At 41.1% G+C, this 23,785-nt stretch overlaps 1 protein-coding gene across 1 annotated transcript in view; it reads right to left on the reverse strand.

The window, feature by feature from the left end:
- The window catches only part of SMURF2 (SMAD specific E3 ubiquitin protein ligase 2), a 59,964-nt gene extending 36,899 nt beyond the window's left edge, over positions 1 to 23,065 (reverse strand). Inside the window, exon 1 of the mRNA XM_059864135.1 lies at positions 22,727 to 23,065. Coding sequence (XP_059720118.1) covers positions 22,727 to 22,778 — 52 coding nt within the window. The 5' untranslated portion in view covers positions 22,779 to 23,065. The remainder of the gene's footprint in view (positions 1 to 22,726) is intronic.
- Positions 23,066 to 23,785: the final 720 nt, after the last annotated feature.

Consider the following 23,785-nt stretch of genomic DNA (forward strand, 5'->3'; position numbering starts at 1 on the left):
GTATTCAACCCTGGTGGGTATTTCCAGTCTGTATCAAACTGTTTGTAGCCAATTTGTTCACCACATTCACCTGCAAAACAGGAACACCACTACTTTGCTTCACAGGTAGGTTTTGGTGTTACCTTACCCGCATGTTTGTAGCACTCAGTGATTTGTTGTTATGCACCTCTTTATTTATGACAAATGACAAGCTTTAAATGTGTTTGTACACAGCAGCGTGAGGTACAAACACCTCAGGGCTACAGCTGTAGACAATCATTTTACAAATAGATTAGTGTTAAAATTCCTATGTAAAAAATAATATTGCTAAAGCCATCTTAAGTAAGTAGTTTTTAAATGTGTATATTTGAGACACACCAATACTATCAAAGAAAGTTGAAGGAAGACAGGTAAGACAATAAAACCGATCATGAATGTCCACGGAAGTGAGCACATTGCTGCAGAAGGAAACACACAATCAACACATTTAAGTCTACACATGGCTCAGCAGAATCCCCCACCCCATGCCAAACATCCATCCATAGGAACCCACACTGTGTCAACAGACAGCCCTGAGGTTATGGGGAGGAAAGCACTCGGTCCAAAGCTAAGATTATGTTTTCTAATCTTCTGGCTTTCCACGTGTCATCACCACAGAAGAACAAGTTCAACCTTCTGAATCCAACCAACAGTTTTAACATTATCATTCCTGTTGGTTTTTCCTTCCCCGAGGGTTTTCCCCCCAGAAAAAGCACTTGTTCAAGAACATATGTAACACACGGGAGAGCGACAGGCTGCCTATCAATTTTTACCACAACGGCTCATTTTGAAGACAAGTCTTTCTTCCCCTACAGAAACACCATCTTTTAGTGAAAGCCATTAGCGTGGGGTTTTGTGACCAGATCCCCGTTGTTTGCATGTTCTGAGCGGGGCAATACAATCACTGAAATAAGTCCCAGCTGTAGAAACACAATGCTATGCTGTTGCTAATGTGTGTTGTACTGATAATGAATGGTCGTCTATGCTTTAATCTGAATAAAGCTCCCAACTGCTCTGCCTCTCCTTGCCAAAAATTCCCCTTCCTCCTCCAGACTGTGGTTGCATTCCAATTACACTGCTGATTGGAATGAGCCTGCTTGGGGGAGGGAGAGGGAGGAAGGCAAATGAAGCCACACTCACGCCCCTCCTCGCCTTCACGGCTGCCCCTGGGACCCAGAAATTGCTCGGGTGTTTGGACCTAAGGCTGACATGATGTACTTTTCTCCACAATGTACAAAACTCTTTGCAAATTCATTTATTTCTTTTAGAAAAGCCATTTGTGACAGGCAAACAGCACACTGTGCACAGGTTCCAGCAGAATGGCTCAATACTTTAAACATTTTTAAACAAATTCCTACTGGTTTCTTCCATTGTTGGCATGCTCACAAGAGACCTATATTTTTCTGCTTGCATTCCCTCCTTGGACCTGTCTGAATTCCCACATGGGAAAATATAAAACAGGAGGTCCTCAACTATTTATTGAACAAAGAGCTGTAAATAATGCCGTATGGATTTTGCAAATACAGCTGTCGAGGTAATAACTACCTCAATTAAAGTTCTGAAACAAAATTGTTTACCCTAACTATTCACATCAAGTTTTATTTTACAGTTAATCTCTCAGAGGAAATTTTTTTTAAGGTTCCATTTCCTTTGAAAGGTGCTTTTTCTGCAAATGACCAAAATGTGACAGAACACGACCATAAAACTGAGAGTTTACTTCTGCTTAATGAAATTCCTGCCTTTTTGAAGGCTGCAATGGATTGCTGTCAAGAAGGGACACACAAAGGCAGGTAAACCTAGCAAATACTGCATTTTACAGGTGAACAGGGCTTCGGAGTTGAGGTCCAGCAGCACGAAATGGGTCAGAGCACAGCAGCTGACCATTATTCCAAGCAGACTGGAGCACGCTGAAAGGTTTCAGGTTGCACCCAGCAGTACAGGGGGCTGCAGCCGTTCCTCCCTCAAAGCAAGTCCAGCCAGCACAGGAATACAAGGTAGAGCAGGAAGCTGAACTGGCTTAACAGAAATTTAACCTTCTGGGGAGACAGATTAGTTCACCGTTGGCTCCTAGAGCTGCACAGACTGACCCTGCAGTCACGCCATCTGCAAACCCGAGGCAGAGGAAGTGGCACAAGCACACGGCAGCAGAGCAGGGAGGATCAGCCAAGCTGCCCTTGCTGCAGTTGTGCTGGAGAAGTGCACCCCATAAAACAAAATACTAGCCCAATGGTTTCATTTTAATGCAGACATATAGTTTTTTTTTCTCCTGCCTCTGGCATCTCCAAAAACTTATTTTATTAAAAACAAAATTAAGTTAAAAGCAGATTTTGCCACCAGTATACCAACAGAACCAGTTAACACCTTTCAGGTTTTTAGAGACACAATCTTCTCCTTAAACATTCAGCTTTTCCATTCCCCAAAGCACACTCAGACAAGCTGAACTAAAACACAAAAAAGCACTTCTCTTGCAAGTACACACACAATTACTTCCAGGCTGCTCTGTTTTACTTATGGACAGCTGTTTCTTCTGGGTCTCACAAAGCAACAGAAATTCAGAATAACCCAATGAGCTCTAGAGTCAGTACAAAACACGTACACACAGAGAAAGGCAGGATCATTATTTTCCCCAGTACTTCATTGTAAAATTCAGCATCACCCAAATCAACACTCCAAACTCCACCCTCTCCAGGGCCTGGTGGAGGCAGCACACAGAGCTGCAGGTGCCATATGCCAGCACATGGAAGCCCAGTTCACCCAAGGACACTGGACAGGCAGATTTCAGACACGCTCCGCTCGGTGACATCCAAGGCGATCACTCTCCCCCACCCCTGGATCCCAGCTCTGCAGCAGGAAAAGCTGCAGGGCAAGCAGCCAGGTACACCCCAAGCACCATTCCTGGGCATCTTCTCCTGATGTGAATTAGGAGCTGCATCACACAATCCCCTCTGCTCCTGATGGGAGCCAGGGCAACTGGGAAGGGATGGTAGCATCTTCAACAGGCACAGCTGCCTCCCAGCACACTTACAGCTTTTACTGGTAGGAAATTAATTTCTAATTCTCTTACAAACTTATGAACCTCGTTTCAACTGAATGCAAACTTAGAATCATATACCAATTCTAACTTTAGGCATTAGAACAATTTGAAAGTACTAATGGATTTTTAAAGTGCTATTTAATACTAACATGTCAGGTTGCAGAAAGATATTCTGAGTGACACAGAAAAGCATCACTGCTAGACTGATGTCCAAACACAAGGTAGACAGCTTTAAAATAAACTCCATTAAAATATGCATTAGTATAAATATGGTACTAGAAAAGCACTTTTAACAAGAATTTCCTTTACTAATTGTTATAATTCTAAATTTTCCTATAAACACATTTCTGTAAGTTCAACACAAGCCAGATGTTAAATCCTTAATACACTACATGTAAAGTGAAACCCATTTCCAAGGATCACATACATTATAAGCATTGTCAGTTAGAAACCTGTGTCTCAATAAATCAAAATTTTTCCGTGGGACTAAACAAACAAACCCACAATAATCAGCAATATGCATATCCAGAAGTGACAAATGACCTAATAATGCAATGTAATTTAAACTACTGCAAAAGATGCCAGAACCTAACACAAAACCAGTCCATTTTCTGTTCAACTGACTCACTCTAAGTTCTCCAGAAGAACTGGCTGGGCTGTGACTAGATTGAGAATTCCAGACCCACACAACTTGCACATAATGTAACTCACAGAGTTTAAAACTCCAAATGAAAACATCACACATTTATCAGAGAGAACAAAGATGCAATGCATCACTGGATAGAAACAGTTACACCAATAAATCATTCATCTCATGCAATAATAAAATTCTGGGAGAGAGTCTCCAAGGCTATTTTAAATTCCCGTAAGGGAAGGACGACACGACAGCGACTCCAGACTGCAGCAGTCTGAGCGGGGACGGCTGAGTGACTCGTGGCCACGGCCAGATGGAGCCTGCCCAGATCTGCCGTGTTTAGACTCCTGTTTTTACATCACGATGTCTACTTCACAGCATTGTTTCACTGTAAACAAAAGGCTTCCTTTTCCACTTCTCCTCCCTTACCCCACTCCAAGCCAAGAGTAAAACAAAACACAACCTCCCCAGCCCATTGAATTCCTCCTCCGTGCAGCTCATGCATTCACGTTTCCCAGATTCACTGAGCGATGGGCTCGCTGCCACACACGTCACCCACCCTATTCATGTGTCCCGTTTGTTTGATACGCCTCTCAAGAGGTAAAGGAAAGAAATCATGCTGCCACTTCTGCAATGAAGATAGCAGCCCTCCCTAGGCACTGCAAACCCTACCAGAAAGGTTCACCAGTCTCCTTCATGGAGATTCACATTAATTCAGGTTAAGCTGAGTAAGTAGATGGAAAAAAAGTTGGGTATGGTTTGCTTTTTTTTTTTAGCTAGATACCAAATGTGTAAATTAAAGCTGAATGATACAAATAAACCATGCTCATCAGGGCTCTGTGTAAATTAGGGCTTCAGCCACAGCTCAGTGAGAAGGAAGCAGAAGTAACACGTGGGAAACTTAAAGAAAACAAAGGCTATTGGGAATATCTGCATTTCCTGGTTCAGTGTGGATGGAGCCTCCCGGACCCGCCAGGATGTTTCCAATGCACAACTTGCATACACTATTAATTCCCTTTCTCTTCTCCACCCTCCTGCAAAAAGGCCTAATCATCCCATTTCACCCATTTTTCAACATCTGAAAAACCAACCACTACTGTACCATGGAGCTGTGGGACAGACACCACTTGCAGAGACTCAAAACTGCGCTGTCACCTGGGGTGGGGGGAACAACACAGCTTTAAATTAACAGCCATTAGAATGCTTCAAAGGAGAAAGTCAGCAAAGATCAATTTTCAGACCAATTTCAAAGTTATTCTGTTTCTCATATTGATGAGAAGTATAAAATCACATTCCAGTAAACAAAATCAGGGTGGGAAACAGAAATCCATTAAAAAGATTAAAGAATCCTGCAACTTTGCTGTTACATTTGTTGTAACAGTCTCAATTATTTCTTATCCTCTTGCAATATTTAAAAAAAATCCATTAAAAAAATCTTTAGAGTACCATTACGAAAATTAACTAATCTCAAACTGCAGAGGTGGTTTTTATATCCAAGTGTGAGTGAAGTAAATAAGTACTGGAATAAAATAGTTTTTAAGAGCTCAAGCAAAGAAAAGGGGGTCAACTCTTATCTAAAACTCTTACAATTGTGCTAAAAATCTTACCTCAATCTTCAAAGACTTCTTTATGATCCCAGCAGTTAGTTTTTAACCAAAACAGAAGCAATTAATCCAAAATTATCAACTTGTAAAATACTTAAGGGAGCACAGGATCATTCCTCTGATGGGTAAATAAAAAAGGTAAGATGGAAATTCACCCGTCTATTTCTCAGTTTGTTTTGCTAGGAACAGGAGTGGGGGGGAAAAATTTAATGGGAGAAATAAATGATAGCTCTGCCTGATGGATTTCATTCAACGTGCTGGGGACAAACCTGCCAGCAAGGAGCTGAGCCCTTGGATTTGTTTCACTGCAGTAAAACTCTCCACCCTCTGAATGAGCTGTAGTAGAGGCAGCAACAAAAGAAATTCATGATCTAATTACCAACTGGACAAAAACGCCCTGAATTTTAAAAAGGGCTCAGACAAGAGGCACCTGCAGCTAAGTCAGACTCCTGGTGTCAGGGATTGTGGGTCCCAGCAGCGTTCCAGGCTGGGCTGCCAGCACTGTCAGGACATGGCCACACGTGTGATTGAAACAGGAAATCTCAAAACTCTGTCTCTGCTGCAGACATGGTCCCTGGGGAACACTGCTACTGCTGGGGCTTTTCTGGGAAGAGGAGAAAGGAAAAGAACCAGGAAAAAAAAAATAAAAAGAAAAAAAAACCCCAAAAACCCCCAAACCGTGGACATAATTTACCCTTCACAAGTAACTCTCATGCCACTCCAGCAAAAGGCTGTACATATTGATTTTATCAGTACTACCAAAGGATTGTCAGATGCTTTTTAAGAAATAATTCCTAACTCATGAGAAAATCTCGGGCAACAACTTTTATTAGGGAGAAAAAAAGAATTCTGGCATTTCAAATATATGTTTAAGTAGTTACAAAAAATAATCCTCTAACAAGTAAAACCATGTTAAAGAGTTCAAGAGGGTCATGATTTTGATACTATCACTAGCCAAAATGATTAATTAAGCATCTGCCCTTAATCCAAACTCCTAGTTCAGCACAATTTTGTTGTATTACTACACCTGATGTACTGACATTATATGGGGCAATACAGATGAGTAATGTACTCTTAAATCCTCCTGCATTATCATCAATATCCACAACCTCAGACATTCTGTCTCCTTCATAATATGTGGATCCTGCCTCTTTCTTATTTAGTACAGTTGGAATATTCAAGCAGAATATCCCTATATTCACATTTTTTTGGAAAACTGCTTTTAGTGGAAAGCTTTCAACTCTGGAAGTTGCCTCTCTCTCTCTGGATCTTGACAGTTTGGCTTCTGCCAAAAATACAGCAAGGTCAGCAGGAAGGTGTGGGCACTATACACACACACCTTTACCTGATCATGCCTCTGATGATGAAATTCTGTCTGTACCTGCAGAAATGCAACATCATCTAAATCAGGAAAACTCCAGCTGCTTAAAGGCAGCACACACAGAAAACCAAGACAATGCCACCACTCAAACATCATTAAAACTCTCATGTACCTCAGTCCAGTCTTATCCCCACCATACACCCATGAAGCCTCATCTCCAGGAGATTATTACATCATTAGCCTGTAGCATTTATAAACTGCTTAAGTTATTGCAGTCCTTTAAGATGGACAGATTCAGTTTGGTTTCTCTCTTTAAACAGATGTGTCTTACAGAACAAATCTAAACAGTTTAAGAAGCTGCTGCTGTTGAAGAGAGACGAGTTAAATGAATGAGCAATCTTATTTAAACTGAAGTAAAGCAACTTACAGGAAAGCCTTGGTTTTGTTTTACTTTGGTTTTACACAAGTTGCTTAAATTATTTACTCAAATCAGTACAATTTATATAATACTGTAAGAAATAATATAAAAGGGAATTTAAAGAAACAGAACACCTAGAGATTCAGATGAAATAGCTCACCAATGCATGGAAATTAAGGATCTTGCCCAAAAACCATTGCCATGCCATTTAAACTACAACTTCAGAAATCTTTTGGGAAGATGCAATGCTCAAGAAGTAAAACTGCAAGAATTTTTTTGACAAAGAAGAACACAGAGTAGAAGATATTAACCAGGGTAGAGTGAAGATTAAGAAAGATAATGGGGAGGAGCTGAGACTGAAAAGGGGAGTGTAAGGTGATTACATGAATGCAAAAGTGTAACACTGTGCATCAACACTCCTAGCAGTTCAGCACATGGATAAAAACCCAGGAAAATATTCCCAACAAGTTCAAGAACATTTCATTACAGAAGGCAGAATGGCTTCCAAGTGCAAGGAGCATCCAAGTATTTCCAAGGACCTCAAAACACCAGTTATGAACTTCAGACAGTCCAGGTGGACATGATGGGGATTCTGAGGGGACACAGAAATGGAAAAGCCTCATTTCCCTGCTGCCTTTCACTCCAGGAACCCTTAAACTCTTGCAGTTCTGTTCACAAAGTGTTATACTAAATAACTTCTGATTGCTACCATTTCTTACATGGCTGCACAAGCAAGGTAAGAGCAGACCAAGTTTTCCAGAGGAATCTTTACATGCATTTCCTAGACACACTGCTCCTTGGACATCTCAACTGCTAATTGAGTGCTATCCCAGGGCACCCAAACATAATTATTTGCTAAACAAATACATTAACTTTCCAAGTACAATGTTATTTCCTGTCACAACCATCTTCTGCCATCTCAATTATTTAATACTAAACACCTTCCAATGACCTAATTCCTTTAGTTTCTCCATCATTTATGTATCTTACAGCCAATATGACAGTTTATACTAAAATAAGACCAGAGATACACTAAACACCTTATCAGTTATATGGAGACAAAGAGGTCACAGGCTTTTTCCTTTTTACATTGCTTCATCCAACTTTGTAAACTATACCTCCTTTCTGCATTAACTAAATTTAAGAATTCATAAATATAAATTATGAATTTTTCACCTTTCATCATTGTAGTCTATGAATGGCATTGTTAATGTTAAAGTGATGCAAGTTTTTAAAATACTAAAAATCAAAATTCAGTGATCACCCTGGAACTGGCATCCTACATTAAATTACATGTCCAGCTAATCCTGTATTTTCACTAAATAAAACCAAATCAACTATAGTAAGTCAGTTCAGGGAGCTGTGCCTGCACTCCTGGTCCTCACTACAAGGTGCTGTTGCTGAAGGCTCACAGGACAGGAGTGCTTTTTAGGGTGCACACAAACATTCTGTCATTTAGCTAAAATGAAAAAAAATACCTGAACACATTCAAACTTCCAAAAGAAAAATTAGAAGAAACAAATGAGTCTCACAGATTTTGCTCCTGAACACAGAGTGTTCTTCAGGAGACAATAAAAACCACGGGATTGGAGAAGATAAAGTGTTAATCGCATATTTGGTGGTTTATGAGCCAAAGCAGTCTGAGGTTTAAACTGCTTCTGCTCAGTGCTCATCCCATTCAGAGACGATGAATCATTTCCCATTTGGCAGCACTTCTGCCTACAAGGCTTGTCTTCTGTGAGATTTCTCCCGTAGCCTTGTAATAGATTTGCTAATTTAGTACACCTGACTTTGAGCAAAAGCTATTGTTGCCAGCTGTCAGACTAGACCTCGTCCTGTTTATCAGACACATCTCCACCAGCCCGGCCTGCCCCAGTCACAGAAACACAACACTCCTCGCTAATCCCAGGGCAGTAAATTACTTTCTAATATCCTTGTTTTTCTTACTCTGCCAAAATACCAACACATCACAGATTTAAAGCAATAGCAAAATCAATTTATCCTCAGCAGCTGGGCTCATACCAGTTTATCCAATAACCACATTTTTTAAAGTCATTTTTACTGTTCTAGTCATTCTGTCCATGAATTTCTGAGTTCCAGCAGCAGAGGTTTGACTGTTTTACCCAAAGGTAACATAAGCTCACAGGGAGTGTATTCTAGTTTTTTAGGCAGGACTCCACAACTCTTTGAAAGATAAATCAGAGCAAAACAAAGCATTCAACACTTTACACATACTAAACATTTCCTCTTTTTCCCCAGAGCTTTGTATGCAAAAGAAAGTGCATTACTTACTGTTTAAAAATATTTTTGTGGACTGAAGCTCAGGGTAGGGGCAATAGAGAAAACATGGGGAGAACTGGGTGGGTTTTGCTGTTTTGGGTGTTTTTTGTGGTTTGTTGGGTTTTTTTAACCTCCCTATAGTGAATCTGGGAAACGTATAAAAAAACAATTTGTGCATGATATTTTAATGCTTAAACAAAATCCAGAACTTAATCCTTTACATTCCAGATTATATAAATCAGTTACACAGATATAAAAAAAAGCATACCTGGTTGGTACAGGTTTCACACAGAGTGCTCACAGAAACACATACCCACACAGTACATGGTCTTTTGATACTCTTCTTCTTCTAAATGTTTTAAACCTCAGTATAGAGAATGCACACTCAGCTAACAAAAACCACTGAGTATTGACATTGCTCTCTTGCACTCTCAGGGGGCTGTGGAGCCACTTACTCACCTCTATCATTCAAATCTGGCTGCTGAATTCATGCTGAGCAATCAAGGAAATACACCTGGACTCTTCCACCTGGGACTGACTTGAAAGGGCAGACAGAAACTGTGATTCAACACACAAAGACCATTTACCATGAGCAGGTTCCACACCACCCTGTGGTTACCTTCTGCTGTACCTGTTACCACAATTAAATTTCATTTGCCTTGTAGCATAGCAGAGGATCCCCTCTGACCCCTTCTCTCATGACAAAACCCATCCAGCACTCTGCTGCAAACACCCTGCCCTTGCAAAAGGAACACAGGTCTGGGAGCTCAGCTGCACAGCCAGCACCTGCTCTTCCAGCTGGGACAGGACACAGAAACCTGGGAAAGAGAACAAAATCTTGGGATTTTAGGAAATGGAGGTGAAGTCAGAGCAAACAACAGACTCAAGAAGCATAATTACTTCATTGCCTTGCAATAGCTACACAACCTGTCTAGTCCCATGTAAAGCTGATGTTCTTGCAAGTCAAAAGACCTGTGTGTGTATATATATATATATATATATATATATATATATATATATATAGGTTTATATATACCTGTGTATATATATAAAGTTTTCTTTGTAACATTTGACATGGTGAATCAGACACTGCATTTCAAGTATTATTCATCTGTATAACTTAAGCTAGCCCTGAGGAACCATTAAAGAAAAATATTTGCCAGGAAAAAATAACCTAGAATATATGATTCATTCATTTCTGAAACAATAAAATGGTTCACTATAACAAAAATAACTGTATTGTAAATACTTCAATTAAAATGTAAGAAAAACCTCTAGCCAAATACAATGAAGAAAGCATGCCCTCAGAATAAAAACAAACCACTAAATGTGCATATGTGTGCAAATAACAAAACATCTTGCTGGAAAAAGGTAATTTATGAAATGCAGTTAACACCATAGCTGATGTAAATGGTACTCTATTTTTTTAGGGATTTCATAGTCTTAGAACAACAAAGACACACCTCAACTCTCAAACATAGCTATTCTTCTATTAAGCTGATAAATAGAGATTTATTTCAGCAGAAAGTGATGCACGTAGTGTACACCTAAAAACCAAACAGATCCTGAACATCCCCCTGGGAAGCAGAAAAGGCTATCATGATAAAAGGGATCAGCTGAACAAAATAATGCATTTAATAACTTTATAATTGTCCAAAGCACAAAGAGGTGTGAAAATGGACAGATTTTGGCAAAGAAGTCCCATAGGAGCAGAGTTTGTTTCAGACTAGTGTCAAACATTGGGGGAAAAGTGAAGCACTGTTATGCATCAACAAAGAACTGTAAAATATGAAAAAGGTCTGAAAACTTCATTTTTCTTCACAGTTAGACAATATTAAGCTTACTTAAAATGAAACCTTGCAGTTTCATATTTTATCAGTTCATTAATTTTTAGTTTTCTAAAAAAGTCCACAAAACCATCCATCTGAATGCACTCATAACTTCTCCTCACTCTGTCTACAAGAAACTTCAGATTTAAAGCAATAGCAAAAATGGCATACCTGTCTGTCTCTTGCTGGAGTTACACCTGCCCAGTACAGGTAATTTCTGGTTTGTTCCTTCACTGATCAAACTTTTGCAGGCTCCTTTGTGTGTGTTTCATACCCACAGAAAGTCAAAGTGGTTCACAACACTGGCAACTCAGTGTAAACAGAGCACAGGGTACTAAATCAATCCCCTGACACTGGAAGATGCTCTGGTGCAAATCCAGTGGAGACAAAGTGTAAAATTAAAGGGCTGCCCTCTTCTATACAGAAATATTCACAAAGAATGCAAGATCCATCACAGTGTACAAATGATGACTGCCAAAGCTTGTAGCTTTCTCTGCTTGATGTTTAACATATTAACATTGACTCCAACTAAAAAAGCTCAAATCTTTCATGCAATTAAATCAACAGCACACACTTCAGTATAGAGAATGCACACTCAGCTAACAAAAAATTCAGATAACACTTCTCTGAAAATTTGGAACTTCTGGACTTGCATTAATTGTAACTCCAGAACTTTTGTGAAAATATGACATGTAAATGAGCCAAGGAAACTTAAAAACTATGTAATTCAATTATAATTAACAGCAAGTTTTCCAGCTCTTTTAAAATAAGAAAATATCAGCATTAATGAAGTGACCAAAACATTCTTACAATCAAGGGTCTTTTAAAAAAAACTTCTCAGGTTTGCTAAAAGCTGAAGAATTCCTTTTGTTCTGCACAGAAGGAGTAACCCTGATCTTATCTGCAAGCCTTTTTAGAATTATGTTCTGAATCATGGCCACTTAGAAGCCAGCCCTTAATTCCCTGTTTCTTCTATATAGTATCAAGGTGGTGGACATGTGAAGCAAAGGAACAGATGGGAGAAATTTTGGGGTGGGTGTTTTTTCCTGTTTGTTTTTAAACTTCTGGCCTCTTTCCAACAGTAACCACTCACATTCTTTGCATGCTATGCATCTTGAGCTCTTATAAAGCCCCCCTGCTGTAGATAACCCCTTCTTCCCAATAAAACAGATCACCGACAGAACATCACATGGGCAGAAACAGCATTCCCTGGATAGAAAGCCAAGTGTTGAAAGGTCTGGAAAGGAGACTGGGCTGCCTCTGTGACCCTGTGTCACATTCAGTGCTGCAGCACCAGAGCCCAGGTACCAACAGATCCCCAGTGCCTCGTCCTGCCAAAATCAGACTCCAGCATCTGCCCACTTCCCCCGGACAGCTCCTTGCTCCAGGTCACTCCCACCTCCTCCTCCCTCGTCCAGCTTTTGTGCCCCGTGCATGCCAGGTACTGCCTCTCTTCACACCAGGAGCACACCAAGCTCAGCTTTAAGAGGCAGAGCTCAGCTCCTCACTAAAGCTGCACCAAGCCTTACCTGGCTGATACAGCCCCACCTGCCTATTGCCATGTCCCTGTTTGACAGTGCCTCTGCCCCAGAATAAAGGATTCACAAGAACAAAGCATTTCTAGATGATGTGCAATGTATTTTTAATCCTTTTTGAAACAGGTTGAAGTTTAGCAGAACCTACCCAAAATAAATTTGGTCTGATTTAGCTCCTCAGCATGAAAAATGTCCGTGTTAGCCAGCTGCTAACAGCACTGAGCAGTGCCTGATAATGGGAAGTGCTAACTGGAGCTGGCATTATTAGCTCCAGCTTGGTATTCCAAGTTCAGCCAGAGTTATAAATTCCAAGTTATAAAGGCCAAGATGTTCAGACAGACAAAGCAATTCCATGTTCAAATGACACAAGGCAGAAGCAAGTGTGGGTCCCAGAGCTCCCAGTCCCCACAGTGCTGAAGGCACAAGGAGCAATCCAAGGGGCAGGGTGACCAGGGACAATTTTCCTGTGGATTTGCTGCCACTCCACCGCAGTGACAGAGGGTGGGAGCAGGACAAGTGCATCTCCAGGCATGGACCACACTGCACAGAACTGTTGAAATGTGGAGAGTGAGGTTACTAAATTCCGACAAACTTATAAAAAATATAAAGCTTTTGAATGGGCCCAAAGTCCTGCCCAGTGTAGATGAAGTTACATTATGCTGATACACAGGAAATAGCTGACTGATTCTACAGGATGAACAATTCACCAGAGGAAAGGAACTTTCAGGAAAAATGATAAATATTGTAATGAGGAAATCCGAGGCACGTATTCACAATGCCACATTCACATCTCACAAATGAACAGAAATTTCTTCATGATTCCCTGGCCACAGAAGCAAGTGAGACACAGACAAATAAAAACATATAGGACCTCCCCCCAGGCAGAATAACCACTTGCTGTTTGGGAGGGGAACCAAGAACTTTACTGTCTATCCTTGTAGATGAGACTATAGAACTTTTAACCTCCTTTTACCCCCCTCATTAGAGCTACTGAGAGAACATTGTGAACTGTGGGAACTGCTTGAGGAAGGGAGAGAAGACTTCACAAATATTTTATGACAAGCCAGGCACGACGCACGTACTACTGAAAATTACTCTAAGTCATTTTTTCCTTAAAGGCCTTCTCTTTTCCTGCTGCTGAAGAAAGCAGAAGCCAACATTTTAAATCATCTTTCAACCCAGCTCCTAAGAAGAAATCCCAAACATGAAAGATGTTCATAAAAGGGCCACAGTGTTACATGACAGCACAACTTCAGCATAAATCTTGTCCCCATCACATTAGTACAATCACAAAGATTTAAACCCTTTAACTTTCAAACAAAAAGCTGATATCCAACTATTTGAGGCAAACTGGAATTATTGCATAGCACCTGGAATTTACAGACAGCATTTGCTTCTCTAAGAAAGCAAGGGCACTTCCCCTGTGCAGCAGCATTAATAAGCTTGAACAGAGGACAAGATCAGTTTATCCCCATTCCAACATCCTTGACCAAGAGTTTATTATAACTCTGTGTCAGATATACATATATATATCTATATATCACATATATACATTTGAAGACTCTGTTCACCAGCACTCTGTGCTTCACCAAGCATCCAGAATTACTAGTTAGACATTTAGAAACACCACACAGACAACCCACTGGAAATTATGAAAGATGGCACAAAAATTTTTTATCTTTCTTCATAAGCTTCAATTAACAAGAACCTTCTGCAAGATCAGTATAAAACATTTTTGAACTTTCCACTGCAATTCTCTAAATAAAAGCCCTAGAAGATTTTTTATTTATCATGCATTATGCCCTTCTTTAAGTCTGGGCAATTTATGCGTCACACACTGTGCACTCAGGCTTAAAGAAGGCAGTCATTTTTAATTAGTACTGCTGAGCAAGTGCTCTCCAGAAGATGTGAGGATGAGGTGCTTCACATCTATTTCAATGAAGTACTTAGCAATGGGTATTTTGTGTCCTTTAAAAGACATGTATTTGTATTATCAGGGTGAAGAGAAATGCTCTCTTCAGATTTCCACACTGCCAGTGCAATCATTGAATCATTACAGCCTGGCTCAGTGCTGGACTCACCAACATGACATGTACATTTCTTTATATTTTAGCCCAAGCACAGGAACCCACATTTCTTTTCTGCTTCCACTATAAAGTGACACAAAACCTGGGAAACCTACAGTTCCTTCACATCCCTGTGTCACCTCTTGAACAACTGTACCCCACTCTGTCCTGTGTCACCCCTACAAATGTCCCCTTTTGCCTCTGAATGACACCACCTACACCAGTTCTATCCTTTGAAGTTTCTTATATCACGCCTGATGCCACCCTTTATAAATTAAGACAGAAAAACTTACTCTGCTGCTAAACAAAAAAGAGAACACCTAAATATTACTACAACTAAGCACAATTCTATTACTCATCTAGCCCTGCACACAGTCTTCTATACAGAGCTATAAACTATTTTATAATTCACCAGGGAAAATAATGGGAAGAACTTCTTCTCTGAAAATAAATATTTATAGATATTATAAATAATTTCAGAACAAGGTGAACATTTTCTGTGAAGAGTTGAATTGAAGGACTATTTGCCATAAGGACACCTAAATGCTCGGTACAATAAATGCCATGAATTTCTAATCCCAGGCAGTTAAGCATGAATGTAATTCTATGAATTTTATTCAGACATGCTTTGTTCCTTTGCATGCTTAAGGATTTTTATTTTAATTTTTTTTAACCAGCCATGTCCATAAACATCTAGCACAGATACACTCTTCCTCCCTCACCAGTAATAAAATTAATTTTTGTACATTTTACATTTTTTGCTTTAAAAATACCTGCATTTACTAGACTGCCTTTTACTAAAATGAACAACAGATTAAGTTGAACTAAGTACACTCCATCTACTCTCCTCATGTACTACAATATGCACAAAGCAGGAGCTTTAGCATACATAATTTTAGAAGTATACAGCCCAGTCTTGATCTGTCTTAGGAAGAAATCTTTAGGTTGATCCAAGTTCAGAAAATGCCTCTAAGTAATACCAACACAGATTCCACCTCCAGTTAAATACAAGCACAACTGCATCTATAATTGAATTTATGTATGCATCTATATATAAACTCCAAATCAAATGGTTAGCATGTTAAATAGAAGCATCATGACAGATATAATTAGTTATTACTCCATTTAACTCCATCAGTAATGTTAAAATCTGGGTCAAGGCAGAATGAAAATGCCACCAAGAGCCTGCTAGTCTGTGAACCTGCCTGGAGCCACCACCCACTTACACATCAACCCACCACAGCTCTCGACACACAGAGAAAAAGGGGCATGACAAGAGATGGACTTTAATATTCCTCAGCCCACCCCATCTGACAGCACAGGATGGAGCAGAGGGACATGTGCATCCCAACAATTGGTGCTGTGGGTTGGAAAGCTTTGCTATGGCACTGTCACTCTGATGTTTGTGGCAAGATGGCATCACACATGCTGATTTAAGCATCAGTGGCACAATCTGGGTACACAGTTTCACTGTGACCTGTAAATTACATAGCCTGGATATTCTCTGCATATTTGAAACAACTCAAATGAATTGGTTACAGAAAGGAAGCACTGAAGCTGCTCCACTGACAATCCCACAGCCATGGAGTGGCTCTCCCTTTCTCCAAGAAAACAAGCCTCCTAACTTGGGTTAAATATGCACTGGCCAAGAGTCACTCCACAAAATTACCAACAGGATACAGCCGCAGAAACTCACATACTGCTACTTTTTCTTTCACTTTCAGAAGTTTGAAAATGTGAGTAACACTTCATCAAAAGCAGTATGAGTTACTAATTTCTGGGGATATCAGCCCTCCTGGTCTGATCTGCCTGAGCAATACCAAGAAAAAGTATTTTGAAGTGGGAAAAAAGCAACTCCCAAGAGTCTGCAGGATGCTAAAGTACAGCTGATAGTGCAACACAAATATGGCATATGAGCAATAACTGAACACAAATCACCCCAACTGCACAGTCTCAGAAGGCCCAAAACAGAACCATCTTTTCTGAGGATTTAAACTCAAAAGAAACAATGTTCATGGGCAGAACAAAAGATAGTGGATTTAAATCCCAGCTTTACTTGGTTTATCCTTTTTATGATCTTGAGCTTGCCTATTCTCTATCCTGTATCAGTCTGCCCCTTAAACTCAGATGATAATGCTTAGCCAGTTTTGTCCTGAGCTTTGTTATCAACACACAAAGACTTCTTTAAAGTTACAAGCAAGCTTATCTGTGCTTTCATTGGAAGTACTTAAAGATGAAATAGCAAGAAAAAGTCAACAATTTGCTTCCTTGAATATATTACTGACAAATGCCCCTCAAGATTCTGATCCTCTTCCCCAAACAGGAATGTGCTTTGCTGACAGCAGACACACACAGCAGCTCCTTTTGCAAGCCCTGCCTGCCATCACTGAGGTGAATCTTGCCCAGCTCTCAGGAGTCACTGGAATGATCTCAGCCCTGCACGTGTGATGAGCATTTACATTTTATACAAAAGCAAGCACATAACAGCCTGTGCAGTAATGCACTCGTGCCACTCAGCCAAGTCAGAAGCCAGCTCACGTCACTGCTGTGAGGAGAGCAGGGAAGACACCCAAAGAAATCATCCACCCTTTTTTAAAGGCTGCAAGAAAGGTCTGGCCCAGTGGTGAGATGTCATTCCAAGTAAGATGGCAAAGCAATGAAGCACTTCAAAGGCCATGAGATAAACCAGAACAAAACATTAAAAGCTGTCTTCTTTCAGGATCTACCCATTCACCTTAAAGACACAAAGACAAAATGTTTTCATCTGGGGCCTGATCAGATTTTTCAGTGTGATTAACAAAGAAAACAGAACATAATTTGTCACCACTAGATGAGATTCTCAGCTTTGTACAGATACACAGACAGACATTACAGGACTGTGTGAACTCTTTAAACTTCACTGAAAACTACAATTCTAAACATTACTTGTTAATATTCCACCCCCAGGATTCCCTTTATTGTTTTTCCCAGCAATAGCTTTAATTTTTTTAAACATTACCATTAGGACTGCCTGCAGATTTCCCATATGTCTCCCACATATTCCCCATATGTTGCCTACCCATGTAAATCCCCTTCTAACTTCTATGTGATGCTCTCCTGATTGTACAGCCACAGGTGAATAGTGGGGCTTTTAACTGAATTTCAATCTTTTAACTGAACCCTCCCTATAACTGTTTCCCTACTACAATTTCCTCTCCCAAATCCTTTCTGATCTTTGTTTTCCTTGCCATGATACCCCATTATGTACTCTTGAACACAGATATCTAATTTTATACCCAGAAGAATAAAACTTTGTCATACAAGCTGAATTCATAGAAACAAACAGCTGAAACTGCCCCATCCAGCTGCTCAGTTGTTTATTACAATTCTTTGGCATCTGTGTGATCCACAACTGATTTATATGTATATAAATATCTATAACTATATACTGTATATAGAAGAAAGCATATATTTACACACACACTTCGTACTTTGATGAAAATATTGAGGGCCAAGCAGGCATCAGTCCCTGTACATCTGATTAGACACATGTCTATTGACTTTGTTATGACTGCACCAGTTTAATCCACCTACTATGTAATTTATTGATTTGGATTTCTTAATGACACACGGCTTACAAAAACTAGTACTTAAGTCAAATATACCTTACATGAAGGAACCCCATTGTTTTATTGCTGACCAAAGCCTATCTAACTACAGGCTGCTGGTAGGAGAGGCAGCCCTGCCCTCTTTGCAGTTTCTTCTCTGCATCTATCTTCTTCAATACAAAAAACCATTTTTTTCCTGGTAGGATTAGCTTTCAGCTCATCCCATAGCTACACAGTTGCTGGAGTCAACACAAGGGAGGGCCCAGAAAGTGAAGCCAGGGACTACAAAGAGAAAAGAAAAAAACAGCACTCAGATTTTAAACTGACCTAAAATGGCACTACAATTTCAGTCAACTATAAAACCACTGCCTCGCTACATACAAATATAGGGAGCTACTTTATCAATTGATTGATCAGATGTTCCCACATTGAGGCTCTGCTATCCATAAACTTCAGTCCTGCTTCCACCACTACTGATGGAAAATTCAGGATTCAGGTAAACCACTGTCTCAACTGGATTAATTTAACACTCTGATTTATCCACTGCAAAAAACAGGTTTGAACATTCCACATTGTTTTACAAAGCTCAGGAATATTCTGGCTTTTTATAAATAAAGCATGTTTTGCAAGAAATATTATTAGCATTACAACCAGAGTTTCTATGGTCTGGTAAAACAGCAGCACTTTCTCCTTCAACACTGTAAGTTCACAGTACAGTCCCACCTTTGTACTGTGAGGGCTGAATAGACAGTAAAGCAGCAAGAGAGAAGAGAGAGAGGGGCAGCACATGAGATGCTGATCCATTTTCCACGACACAACACTCAGTGCTTTTATTTCTCTAATCAGCAAACCCTGCAGGAAAGCTGGAAGAAGTAAGAAGAAGGAAAAACAAATCCAACAACTCTTCAGGCCTACGTCTGATTCTGTACCAGCAAAACTCTTCCAGCTCATTCCAGTTTTATCCATGGGATATTTATTACCACTTTTTCCAGCCCAGTGTAACTGTGCTTTGTGGCTATGGAAGTGTCTTTACTTGTTAATAATTCAGAGACAAACACTACCTGCAACACATGAACTAAACAAACTTCTACACTGAACCTTTACTCAACATATTCAAATGCTCATAGAGTTTTGAGGACTTCAAACTGATTTTAGAAAGTATCTCCTTGATAAAAACAACCTTATGGACTTCAGAGAGCTGTCACTGATCTCCTAAGTGAAAGCAGCCACATGGAGCTATTTTAACATTAGAAAATTCACATATTAGGACATATAGTATTTACTGAAAACAATGGTCATTTCTCAGTTTTCCGAAGAATGAAAGATCAATACAATTCAACAATGGGGTGAAAGAAATCCTAGCATGTTCTGACTGACAGTGTAGTGTGTTTACAAATCCACATATTCAACACAACATTGAGAAAAATCACACCAGGAACAGAAGGGGATGACTGCACTTGCAGCTTTTGCAGAACTCAAATGTACTCAGGATAGGACCAGATCAAATGGTGGTAAATATGTGAGAGTCAAAGAAGTTTTCCTTACACTTCCTTGGACATTGTTATTACAAGCTGCTAAGATAAATTTTGCAGAAGACTAAAGCAATTCTAGACTTTAGCTAATTTAAATTACACTGCCTATATTTTAATCAGAAACAAGTATTTAGACTTCCTACTAGAAGTATCATCAGAAGCCATGACACTCAGATTTTTACAATTATCCAGAGATTTTTTTAGCCCAAGATTACGTGAACTGTATCCACATATGTATCACTAAACACTCCAGTGATATTTGCAACAAACAGCCAAACCTTTCCAAAAGAATAACCTTTTGTGAGAAATGTATAAGACAGATGCACTGTAAACTAAATAAAAACTTACTAGAAGTATGCCACCGCTGTGGTTTGTCTCTGTTGTGGAACCCAGACCTAAATAAACTGTTAAACACTTAGTGTAAAGGTATGCCAAACATTTCTCAGAACTTTCTTAAGGTCTCAACAAAGAGTCAACCTTTTTTGCAAAATGAGGCCTAGGTTAAATATTTTATTTGGCTCCTCAAGATGGACTGAGAAGTTGGGCACTAGCTCCAGATCAGTTCTTGGACTCACATCAAACATTACCCTGTCATTTATCCAGTCAGTCAAAACAATGTTTTCCATCTAAACCTTTAATGTTTATGTCCTGAAAAACTGCTAATTGAATCCAGTTCTTGAAATCCATTTTTTAATCTATACCATCTAATTTAGAGATACTGAACAGAAAAGATAAGCGTTGAACAATGATTGCAGAATTAATCCCATAAACATTCAAGCCAAAACAGAAGACTGCTAGTTTCACAGAGCCAAAGAAAATTAAGATTAAATAGCATTTGTCAGTTTGAGAATAAACTTTTAAAAACACTGGATATACAGATTCTTTTAATTCCAAACAGTTTTAGAACTCAAGAGCCCTCAAACTGCTTTTCCAATCAAAAAGGGCAATCAAAACCACACAGAACACTTAAAACTATTCCTAGGCAAGAACTGACAACATGTCAGCTGAATTAATAAAATTCATTGTTTTCCTTAAACATGTAAAGCTTCCTTACAACAAATGACCTTAGTGAAACAGCTCCCCATTAGCTAAAGCAGAAAATACCTCAAGCTGTTCAGCTGGAGACACAGGCCAATGTTTCCTATAAGCTTCCAATAACAGAACTGGTCCTCAGTGCCTGCCAGAGCTGCTAACACTGGAACAGCCCTAAAAAGAAAATTTTGCCTTCATCCCATGCTCTGCACATTCCCTTCCTAAAATACAAGATGCCAAAAACACCCAAAAACATTCCTTAGGGTTGTACCTGCTGCATTTTGGGGGCTGAGCACAGTGTGTAAAACCACAGCCTGCTTCTGGTCACAATCACACTCCCCTCAACACACAGATTGTCACAGGCATAGTTTCAATATATACTTAATCCTCAATAAAAATAAAATATGAAACTAATTCGAACACAAAACACAGAGGTGAGAAAGACAACTCCCTAGACAGTATTTTCCAGGCTTTTAAATAAGGCTACAGACCATTTGTAATGTTTCAAAGATAAGCAAGTCTGAGCACTCACTGCTCAGGGAAAGAAAGTATTAAAGCACTGCATCAACACAGCAATAACCTGAAGAGAAAGCTACAAAAACAAGGCAGCACTGTTCCATGCAGCAGCCCCAGCTACGCTCATTTTAGGAGTTGTATTTCCAAGTGTAATATAGAGACACTCACAAATCTCCATGAAAACTAGATTACAAATCTAGTCTGAGTAATTCCAAAGTAAAACATAAGCAGATACATTTTACTTTTCAGGTGAAAATAACATATTTGGAAAAATCAGTATGAAAACACCTCTCTTTATTAGGCATTAAACTGGAGATATTTCTCACATACCTAAAGTAAATATAACAACTCCTTTAATATTTTAAAAAATATTTCTTTTGCAAGCTGCTTAGGTACACTATATAAAGAGAGATATTTACAATGAAAAGCTATACTCTTCTAATTGCTTACTTTCGTGCACTGATGCTTCAGGACACACAGTATCATTTATTTGCTGGAGAACTTAACAATACTTTCAAGAAAAGAGCTAGATCCAAGTGTCCTGAATTTTTTTAAAGAAAGCTCCAGCAGAATTTCCAGTATTATTTTCCTCTAAACGTGTTTATCTGGGATTTTATATGGAAAAGGGCATAATTTTAAGTATTTAAGACCAGATTATTTTTCTTCCCAGCATGCAGGTGAACCGTTTTTATGGTATTTTAAAATATCAGAGGTCAAGTGGTCTGGAGGAGGGCAGGACAAGGCACTTCACCCAAGAACTGTGAACAATCATAGAAACACAGAATATGCTGAGTTGGAAGGGACCCACCAGGATGATCGGGTCCAGCTCCTGGCCCTGCACAGGACACCAAAAATCCCTCCCTGTCCCTGGGAATGGTGTCCAAAGGCTCCCTGAGCTCTGCCAGCCTTGTGGCTCTGACCACTGCCCTGGGAGCCTCTCCAGTGCCCAACAGTCTGAGCTGAGGAAATCGCTTAAAAACCCCAACAAAACAACAATAAACAAACAAAGAGATCAAAATAAAGAGCGTGGCAGTTTCTTTCGAGTTTACACCGAGAGGACGAAAGGAAAATAAACGGCAAAGTTGGGGTGCGGTGGCTGAAGTTCGCCCAGGCGGCTGCGGGGCCCGGGCCGGGCGGGCGGCGGAGCCCGGACACGCCGAGCCCGGGCCCGAGGGGAGCCGAGTGGAGGGAAACCTCGCCCTCCCCTTCCCTGCGAGGCCTGAGGGGCCGCTCCGGCCCCAGGTTCAACCTCAACGACACCCGGAGGAGCCGCTCCCGCCCCCCGCCCGGGCTGGCCCCGTGCCCCCGGCCCAGCCTCACCTGTCAGCCGCAGCTTGACGGGCCCGTTCCGCCGGGCCCCCGGGTTGGACATGGCCCCGGCCGGGGCTCCCCCGCCGCTGCTCCGCCAAGGGCTCGGGGGAGGCGCGAATGGAGCCGGGCCGGGCGCTCAGGGCAGCGGCGGCCGCCGAAGGAGGAGGAGAAGGAGGAGAGGCCCGGATGTGCCCAGCGTCGCCATGAGCGGGGCCGGGGCCGCGGAGGAGGAGCGGAGCCTTCCCCGCTTCCCTCCGCTTCCCCGCCCCCGGGCCCGAGCACAACAAAGCCGGGACGGAGCCGTACGGACGGACGGGCTGGCGGCGAGCTCCTCTCCTCTCCTCTCCCTCCGTCCCTCCCTCCTGCCCCGGGGAGGCCCTGCCCGTCCCCCGCGCCCCGCCTCGGGTCAGCCTGGGGGGGAACGGCGTCAGGTGGCGGCGGCGGCGGCGGCCGGGAGCTCCTGGCCGGGGAGGCCGGGAGGAATGGCCGGGTCCTGGGAGGGCTGGGGATCGGAAAGGACGGGGGAATGGCGGGTCCTGGGAGGACTGGGAATGGGGAAGGATGGGGGGATCGGCCGTGTCCTGAGGAGAACTGGAGATCGGGAAGAACGTGGGTAGTGTGTAATCCATGTCTGAGGGGGAGTAGGGTACTGGGAAGGATGTGGAGAATGGCCGTGGCCTGGGAGAGCTGGGGATCTGGAAGAATGTGGGTGAGTGGCCAAGGTGGGGAGGAGAGGGTGGCAGAGAGCTTCTGTGGGGAGTTGGGACAGGGAAACCAAGGGTACACATGGGAAAAGACATGGCAGGAGAATTCAGAGCCAGGCTGAAATGGGTGGTCCCACGCAGGAGTGCTGCCGATCCACGACAGTATTCCCTATGGACAGGGTGTGACAGACCAGCCCTGGAATCTGTTAAACTTTGGACCAATTTGGTTCTTATCTGCACTATGTAGAAATCAGCAGTTTGCTTCTGTGAACTGCCATTCACACAATAATAATAATAATAATAAAAAGCCTTGCATCCATGCCATGTTGCCTAATTTAACTCCCACCCTGTGGGAAAGGTGACC

Source organism: Haemorhous mexicanus, chromosome 20, assembly GCF_027477595.1.
Source record: "Haemorhous mexicanus isolate bHaeMex1 chromosome 20, bHaeMex1.pri, whole genome shotgun sequence".
In the NCBI taxonomy this organism is placed as follows: domain Eukaryota; kingdom Metazoa; phylum Chordata; class Aves; order Passeriformes; family Fringillidae; genus Haemorhous; species Haemorhous mexicanus.